The sequence below is a fragment of the Chaetodon auriga genome, chromosome 3 (genome assembly GCF_051107435.1).
Source record: "Chaetodon auriga isolate fChaAug3 chromosome 3, fChaAug3.hap1, whole genome shotgun sequence".
Taxonomy (NCBI): Eukaryota; Metazoa; Chordata; class Actinopteri; order Chaetodontiformes; family Chaetodontidae; genus Chaetodon; species Chaetodon auriga.
Window position 1 is genome coordinate 18974909 of NC_135076.1, and position 9443 is coordinate 18984351.

Sequence of the window (9443 nt, forward strand, 5' to 3'; positions counted from 1 at the left end):
AGCATCTGTGCACGTAAAACTAGCACAGTGCCATTTATTTAAGCCCTACTGTGACGTTTTATTCTGCCTTAGATAAGGCCCTGATGGCACAACTATAGATTCCCAGTGTTGTACTGCAAATGCAGTTTGTTTGGACAGAGTAACCAGTTCCCAAATGTCCAAATTCAGGGATGCCAGAAGTCAAAATATTGTTGGGTGACAGTACAATATGACGATTATGGGATCATTTGAAACATTCCCTATAGCTGTTTTGATTGTGTACCACTAGATAGACAGATAGATACTTTATTCACCCCCAAGGGAAATTCACATTTACACTAGCAGAACACATTACAAAGTGGCCTTGTTGTGACAGAAAACGCCCACAGCAAGAACTGGTCTGAGTCACAGAGTCTCTTCAACAGACTATTCAAAATCATCCAAGTATGATGTGGTGACCTTGTACCAAGTGTATTTTGATTACTCATGATGCTTTTTTACCCTTCAATGATGCACACTACAGTTGTGAAGCAAATCTGTGGTTATGTGTGTCCTCAGCTAGAAAGGTTATTAAAATAGATTATGTAGTTGTTGATGACTTTCATAAAAGCGTCCCTGTGTTTTTAAAGTTAATTGTATTTACCATGCTCAACTCATAAGACCAGTCCAGTTTGTGATTTATTTGACTCACCGCGCTTCCTTCAGAAGGCACACAAGGTAAAAAACAATTTAGAGTATATTTTGAATCAGTAAGATTTTATGAGCATAGTATTTATGATTTTATTGTAGAATGCACCTGTGAAGAGTAAAAAGATATGAGCTTGTCATACTCATATTTTTGAGATAACAGATGTTTTACTGTATTTGCACATCGCTCATCTCATTCACATGTGACCTTCAGTTTGCAGCAGTTTTACTGAATGCTTTGTACTAATTGTGTAGTTTGGTAACACTTCTCAGAAAGGGCTGGTTTTATTACATTTTAGCACAGAATTTGGGAAAATACTGTATTATTCTGAAAGAAATTAGGGTGCCAACTGGTGATAGCAACAAAGCCCCAAATACCAAGGAGCGGTAATTTGATTAAATGCAACTTTTGAGGAGAATATTGGAATATGTAGTAAAGAACTGTCTTGGTGCCTACTCGAACACTCAGTTCCTAAAACGCATATCTTTGCTTCTGTTGAACATTTGTCTCCGTCAGGTAAAGTCATGAAATGTTAAAATAAATAGCATTTAATGAAATTACCACACAGCAAACCAGGGGCCGTTTCGTGGCCAAGCATACATTGAAATGCTGTAGACATTGCACACTAAGTGGGAGGAAGGGTGTGCAGTAAATGATCATATTACATTAAAAAAAAACATTGTTTTTCAAAAGAAGGTAAAAGGAAAAGATTAAATCAAATTAAACAAATTACATCTCAAAATCTTCTTTCAAATAAGGAGTGAGGGGGATCTCTGAAGCTTCTGCACAGCTGTCATCCAGTTAATGCAGTGACTGTAGACTTGAGATGAAACGCAGCTCATCGTTTTGGGGGGACTGAACCTTTAGTCAGACACTGCGCTCAACACTGGTGACGTCGAAAGGAGGAGAGACTCGACCAATCAGCGTCGGCTTCCCTGCTCCTCGTCTCCCCTGTTAATACGATGGGGAAGGTGAGGCGCAGCTCAGATTGTTGTGATTGACGGAGTGACACATCTGAGTCCGGGCTCAGAAACGACGGAGGTCCGCTTCATAAGAGAGCACCCGGCGGTTGACGCGAGTAGGTATCCAGGAAGTCGGTAGGCAGCATTTTTATAGCTAACGATAGACGTCAACAAGTTGGCTAATTTGTACTCAGCGCTGCTAGCACTGAGTGTCAGCAGGCAGAAGCTTTGCTGGAAGAGTAATTAATCCAACATTAAGCCCGGTGGCTCTTTAGCTTAAGGCTAATTAGCTAGCTCTTGAATTAATCGCCGTCTGTCAAACTGACTCTTACCGTCAGCTAACTGAACCGCTAGCTGTCTGTCTGCTGCGAGTCATGCGAGAGTGAACTGGGTTTGCTTTGTTTATCCATCCAAATCTTTAGCATTCCCATCCATGTGGTGTGAGCAGTGATGTATGACGTGTTTTACTTTGTTAATGTTTTGTTTGTTTGTTTGTTTGTAACTTACCTGTTTCTTTAGGATGGAGAGCGGGGGTGACACTGTCCTCCGTTCTCGCTACCGAACCATTCCTAAGATCCCCATCTTCCATGACTTGAATAGCTCTTTGGATGGGGAATGTAATGAGGGAGAACATCAGCAAGGCAATGGAGACAACCACATTACCAGCAATGGTGAGAAAGTCTCAACCCCCTCATTAACGGGACAAAGGGAGAGGACATTGACCTCTGGTTACAGTGATCTTTGATGTGCATGCTGATTCAACACCTACCTCCCTTTTTTTTAACTTTCTGTAAATTTCCTTGGATGTGTTACTCACTGAAACTGTGTCATGGGATGACGGGTTCCTCTTAAGCAATGTGATGTGACCTGTCGCACAGTTGTTGTGGTTAACCTGGATGGAGAATGACAGGGTAGAGACGGCTCACTGCTGAACTGACTCCCGTACTGTTTTCCAAACCACTTGGTGACACAGACAAGAAGTGATGGTCACTGAAGCCGTCATGACAAATGATGACGTGTCTTTGGGCAATGTGATTGAAAAATACTGACCATTCAAAGTGAAAATAAGGATATAATGCTCATAAATTTGATTGCTGCCCAGGACTTGGTACAGTGTCAAGCTCCGTCTTTTCTTTACCGCCCTGTCTTGTTGACATTTTGTTGCCAGATGGGTGGAGAGCAGCTGAGCGAACTTGTTCATCACAAGCCAGCAGCTGTCAAGTCTAATAACCTCTAGTAACCTTAACCACTGACAGTCAAATTTGCTTAGCTTGGGGGACGCCAGGTTGTACTTGCCACACACTGTCATAGGTGTGTCTCCTTTTGTAACTTGACTTCTGCTATTTCCCAGATGTCAACACTTTTACAACACGATGACTTAGATATGCAGGACTCAACTTTTAGCATCCTGTGAAGTATTTCTGTCGCTTTCAAGTAAAAACAGATTATAATTTGTGTTGAACAATAAATTCAGACACATCTCCTTAAATACCCAATGGTTAACCACTTGTAAATTATCTCCTGGTCATTTATTGAAATGTTTGACGCGGCTTGAAATGATGTTTACATTTCCCAGGTCGAAGTTCTGTTGAGACAGCGTAACCTGGCAACTCGTTTCGCTCTGTTGTTGATGTGGCTGCGCCCAAAGCACGTAGCTTTATAATGGTATTGGAAGATTGCACAGCAGCATGTTGGCAGTTTTAATTTCATCATATGCCTTTATGTTCTCTTTCCAATTTCAGGAAAAATTGAAGTGGAGCATGTAATCAGCAAAAAGCTACAGCTGAAAAGGAAAGCAGAGGTTAGTAAGTCAGTAATTTGGGTGAAGTAAAGGCTTAGGATGCATGTTTGAATGGGCCACTATGAACTCTCTCCAAGAAAAAAAATATTTTAACTTGGATTCATCTTGGCTTTCCTCGAATCGATAAATATATTTTGTTCTGTCACCCTGCTGACAACCACTAATTTGCCTGAGAGGGACACACAGCCACAGTTATTATGAGGTTTATTTCCATGTTAATGGAAATAAACCTCATCTTACTCCCAGATGTTATTTGAGAAACTTAGTAAAACCAAATTCCTATTCGATTAAGATCAGTGTCACTTCATCCTCCATGAGCTGCATCATTAAATCCAATTCGTTCTCAGTTGAAGATGATCAGAAATATGGATTATCTCTGAACCCACGTTCAGGTGGCATTTTGACAAAAAAAAGTTGAAAAACAGTTGATATAAAAATGAATGAGTTCATTGAAATCAAATATATCCTGTTTTCTGCAACTTGATGATAATTTTTCAAGGTTTGCTCATGATGCATTTTGTAATGTTAGAACAGTGATTTACAAAAGATCAATCCCTGATGGTTAAATGAGCACATTACACATTCAAGCTGTTGCACAACACTACAAACGAGTGCATACTGTGTGTCACGCCTATGGTATGTTTTAAAATGATTGCCACATAAATATGAAATATTCCTTATTTGTATTTGCAGACTATTAATGATAACTCTTCCTGTGTCTTTTGCTCTCCCTCAGTACCTGAAGAGTGACCTGATGCGTCAGTTCGACAGTCAGGTTAATGACTTCATGGACAGTTTGATTGAGGAGTCGGCCAGCCTGGAGCCTGCACCTGTGCCTGCCGTCTTCTCGCCTCCGCTGTCAGACAAGGAGAGGAGCAAACTCAGGTGCTGTCTGTCAGCTTCTCTAGCCTGTCAAAGCAGATTTTGTTCTCAGTTGCACTTAAAACCAGACGTGTGGGGTTTCTCTTTCCCCATTACTCTCATACACATGCTTCTTCTCCAACAAAAATGTGCTGGTCGCTGATGTCGCTCTGTTTTCCTTCAGGCATTTTCGCCCTCCTCATGGCCAGGGCAAGCACTTTGTCAGTCGCAGGTCCCTTCTAGAGTAAGTCGGCACATTGATCTGAACTTAATGCAAATATTGCCACCTGAAGACTAAAGTACATTGCAAAATGTGTTTATTACTGAGCACAGTTTTGAGATTTCTGCTGCCCGAAGCTCGTTTGACGACGTCACTGTAGCTGCACAGAGTCTTATCACCCGCTGTCTGTTTTCCTGCAGTGAGCTGTTTGAGGTGAACCACATCAGGACTATCTACCACATGTTTATTGCCCTGCTCATTCTCTTTATCCTCAGTACACTGGTGGTAGATTTCATTGATGAAGGCAGGTAATGTAGAAGACTGCTATGTATGATGCCTTATGCGTTTGTCTCCTTGTTAAGTTGTTGTTAACTTGACAAAACATTTTGTTTATCATTTGTTGAAGTAATGAATTATTTAAAGTGCTTTGACCTTGAAAAGATCCTTCAAGTTTCTCATCTCTATTTGATCTCCTTGGCCTCAGACTGGTGCTGGACTTTGACCTGCTGGTCTATGCGTTTGGACAGTTCCCTCTGGTGGTGTGCACATGGATCTGCATGTTCCTGTCTGTGTTGCTGGTTCCCTTTACCCTGTTCCACCTGTGGTCACAGACTCAGTCTGGGTCTTATAGTCACCCCAGGTTGTGCACTTTGCTCTTTGGCTCTGTATTCCTGCTCTACCAAGCTGTGGGACTGGGATTTTTGCCAACATATGTGGTCGTGACGAACAGTTTGCCACCTGCATCCTGCTTCATCATCATCCTGGAACAGGTAGAGGATCATTGTGGCTGCTCTTAGTTTGATCAGTGGCACCACACCCACAGTTATTGTGTTATATTATGTCATATTTCTTGCCTCATGTAAAGCACTCTCAAATGCCTTTTGAAACAAGTCATAATCCCTTCTCTGTGAAAAAGGTTGTAATGGCTGCTGTGTGAGTTTGTATTATTGGTCTAATTCCAGGTGCGTCTCATGATGAAAACACACTCCTTTGTGAGGGAGAATGTACCAAGAGTCCTGACCTGGGCTAAAGACAAGACCAGTATGTAACTTTCCAACATTCCTTCTTTCCTGTGTTCAGTTCTTATTTGCTAAATCACACACTTTCCTTCTTACTCATAGCTACAGTTTTCCCTCTTCCTTTTGTCCTTATGTTGATAAGCAGTCTCCCCTGTATTCTGTAGGCCCCAGCCCAGTGGTCCCTCAGGTCTCTCAGTATCTGTACTTTCTGTTTGCACCCACACTCATCTACAGAGACAAGTACCCCAGGTAGGCAGACCCTCTCATTGTTTGTGTTTTTGTTTTTTTCCATGCATACAGTAGCTCCATGTGTTTTGTAAAACCTTTTTTCACACTTGATGCAGGAATCCAGTAATCCGTTGGGGCTACGTGGCCACAAAGTTACTTCAGGTACCAGCCTCTTTCACAGTTTAAAGCAGAGTTTTCTCAAAGGCCCCCTTTTTTACAGCTTCAACCTTTCCCATCCCACAGGTACTAGGCAGTCTGTTTTATGCCTATTACGTGTTTGTGCGGCTGTGCATCCCTCAGTTCCGCAGCATCAGTCTGCAGCTCTTTGACCTGAGGGCCATGGTCCTCTGTGTCTTTAACTCCATTTTGCCAGGTAAGATTGGCCACTAGTTTGACAATCCTTATCAACAAATACCCCTTCACACACCCCTTAGTTAAATCAGTCACATTTTCTTAAAAGATTTTGTCTTTTTTTTCATTTGCAGGAGTGTTGGTTCTCTTCTTGGCATTCTTTGCCTTCCTCCACTGTTGGCTTAACGCTTTTGCTGAGATGCTCCGCTTTGCTGACAGGATGTTTTACAAGGTACTGACACTGCCAGCCACAGCAACATTTAAAGGACCAGTGTGTAAGATGTAGGTGGATTTATATGCAGAAGTGGAATATAATATTCACAAGTATGTTTTCAGTGTGAGGCGAGGGGTATTCAGTTGGTTGCAATCTGCAGCCTCACCACTAGATGTCATTAAATCCTGCACACTGGCGCTTTAAATTAAATTCATGTGTTATACTTCATACTTGTCTCAATCTTGATTACACATCATAGGACTGGTGGAATTCAACCTCTTTTGCCAATTACTATCGCACCTGGAACGTCGTGGTCCATGACTGGCTGTACTATTATGTGTACCGGGACTTCCTGTGGGTGAGTGTGAAAAGTTATTGCGAATCTAAAAATGCAAAGAGATCTGATTTCTACCTGTACACCACTGTTGTTTTGACTGCTGTCTCCACTGTTATCATTCCAGATGTCTCAGAAGCGTTTCAGAGCAGCAGCCATGCTGTTTGTGTTTACAGTGTCTGCAGTGGTCCACGAGTACATTCTTGCAATCTGCTTTGGCTTCTTCTATCCCGTGCTCTTCTGCCTCTTTATGTGCTTTGGAAGTAAGAGAAAAGCCCTCAGTGCTCCTCTCTATTCTCAATCAGTAACCAAGACTTGGGTTATTCTTAATATTTTGTCTGTGTTTTGACACACGAAATTAAGTTATGTAACTCTGCATTTATCTTGTCATAATGCTTCCACCCTCATCTTCATTTCTCACTCTGTTGCAGTGATGTTCAACTTCATTCTGCATGACCAAAGGAAAGGTCCCATCTGGAACATAATCATGTGGACGTCCCTCTTCCTGGGTCAGGGAGTCATTATCTGTCTGTACTCCCAGGAGTGGTATGCCCAGCGTTACTGCCCCCTGAAGGAGGTAACACCTGCAGCATTGCTGTATGCAGTCTGGTGACAAGATGTTAGAATAATAGTTTAGCTTCATGTGGTGTTGTGTTCGTTTTTTTCATTTCAGCCTTCATTCCTCGAGTTACTGAAGCCTCGCTCCTGGAGCTGTCAGAGAGGTCTGATGGCAGACACTGATGGGCTGTGATCTGTGCTTTGGACTACTGCAGAGGACCATCGCTCATCAGTTTAAATTTGACCGGCCTTTCTGTTACTGTCATAACTTCTGGTCTATCGTGTTAGTTTTATTTTGTTGCACTATGGTCGTGACTGCCAAAATGCTTTTTATTCTAAAAGCAAAGTCAAAGTGATGCCTTACTTTCCCATTTTATGTTTTCAAAAAACAAACCCAGCAAAATCACAAGTTCACACAATTCCACACGTGAGCTCCTTTTTATTTTTATGTACTATTTATTTTTCAGATGCATTCCCATTAAGTTTGCCTTGATCAACTGTGGAACCACTCCTTGTGTCAATATGATAGTGGCAATCAAGATATGGCAGCTGAATACAAACACCACACTATACAAACCTTCACATATGCAGTAATTGTTAATATTTAACAAGGTTTGCAGTTACTACTCTATTATAGATAACATGCAGTGTTATTATGGAAAGACTTTCAATTGTATTTATTTTCACTGCCAATAAGATTTATTTTGAAAAATGGCCACTGTTTGGTGTTTTGTTTAAATCTATGAGGAACAGTGGCCTCTGCATAATAACTGCAAGATTTCAGTCAACTTCTCTAAAGAGAAAAAAGAAGGTGGCATTAAACATGCCAATATACTATAGTTATATGTAAATCTGAAACTGTGATGGAGAGCATTTACAGATTGTGGTACACTGGAACTCAAATTTAAGACTAACTTTCCTCTTCATCTCCAGCTGTCAAGCCACAAGGATGTTTGGAGCTCATTCAAAGTCATGACACTGAACTCCATAAACAGGATGTTAAACACAATACAGGTGACAGTTCTGCTGTGTGGAGTTAACATATTCTGTGACTGCTGAATGTATTCTTGATTTGAATATTTTCAGGTGAACTGGCTTGAACATACATCATGATAGAGAATATTTCTTGTCAACCTAAATGATGTTTTATTTTGTTCACAATCAATGTTGGAAGTTGTGTGAAGGTGAAAAGGAGACAAAATGACCACTGCAGCTGGCTGCTTGAATGTTTATAATGCTGACATGGTGATGATACTTGATTAGCACAAAGGGCTACAGTTTGCTTTGTCACGCACCGACAACATTATGAGACAGTGTTTTGTTGTTTAAATCATACAAGTATACATTTTACACAACAGTAATTTCCATGTCACGCGGATGGAATAAGGAGTTTGTATGCTCGGTGTGCTTTTCGTTCTTGCGGTGTTGAAATAATGTGTTTACACATTTGTATTGTTTTGGTGAAGTCACAGAGTTAATGCACAGTTTAATGTTGACAAATGTCAATGCAGGGAGACTATGTGAATAATGAGATGCACAATACAAGTTAAAAAACCAGCAATGGAAAACTGCACTTCCAACAACAGTATGTCCACAAGGTGGCGCTGTGTCAAAAGCTTTTACTTCTGATCCTCCGCTCAATTTGGCTGTGATTTGTGGTTCGGAGCAAGAGAGGCTTCCCCAGAGTCCCTTACAAATTTTATATTAGCAAACATGGGTACCAGCAACTTGTTTTTTTAATATGTATATATAGATATGTGTGTACATATAATAGTAGAAATATTGGAATGCCCTTTGGTACTACTAAGTAACTCCTGAGATTTTGTTAAGAAGAAAAATATTTATGGTGGTGAAAAGAGCCAAACTGCAGAAATGCTGTTTAGATCAGATATTTATTTTTGGGAGCAGATCATTGCCAACTTACTGTCATATTGTATTGATTATGATCTTTTTTTTTCTGGCCTTGAAGAGCTCATTGTGTCAGGTGACAGTTTTAAGAATCAGTATGTTGTTCTATTTTTGGATGTGGACAGATGTCTGATACATTCTTTAAAGACACATCAAAGTATAAGAACTGTAAAAAAAAAAAAAATACAAAAAATTAAGTCTTATCTCTTCAATTGTATCATTTATAAATGTGTTGTATATAGCAGTCAAAGTACCATTTATATATTATTAAAATAGTCTTTAGAACTGATTTGCACATAGTCATGATAATAGATTGCATG

At 40.5% G+C, this 9443-nt stretch overlaps 1 protein-coding gene across 1 annotated transcript; it reads left to right on the forward strand.

Annotated features, from left to right (window-relative positions):
• The first annotated feature begins 1532 nt into the window (after nucleotides 1-1532).
• soat1 (sterol O-acyltransferase 1) lies at nucleotides 1533-9293 on the forward strand. Its single transcript, XM_076727134.1, has 16 exons — nucleotides 1533-1745; nucleotides 2149-2300; nucleotides 3372-3430; nucleotides 4167-4315; nucleotides 4476-4535; nucleotides 4712-4819; nucleotides 4996-5281; nucleotides 5474-5552; nucleotides 5695-5779; nucleotides 5875-5920; nucleotides 6002-6131; nucleotides 6244-6341; nucleotides 6583-6681; nucleotides 6785-6920; nucleotides 7089-7234; nucleotides 7331-9293. The coding sequence occupies exons 2-16, from the start codon at nucleotides 2150-2152 to the stop codon at nucleotides 7406-7408; spliced, it is 1710 nt and encodes a 569-aa protein (XP_076583249.1). The 5' UTR covers nucleotides 1533-1745; nucleotide 2149; the 3' UTR covers nucleotides 7409-9293.
• The last annotated feature ends 150 nt before the right edge of the window (nucleotides 9294-9443 follow it).

Bases quoted from the DNA above. Each gene is read 5' to 3' on its own strand.
- soat1 (XM_076727134.1), top strand. From the start codon at position 2,150: ATGGAGAGCGGGGGTGACACTGTCCTCCGTTCTCGCTACCGAACCATT. The intron at 5,921-6,001 runs GTACCAGCCTCT...CCCATCCCACAG, and splicing joins TGGCCACAAAGTTACTTCAG to GTACTAGGCAGTCTGTTTTA. The intron at 7,235-7,330 runs GTAACACCTGCA...TTTTCATTTCAG, and splicing joins GTTACTGCCCCCTGAAGGAG to CCTTCATTCCTCGAGTTACT.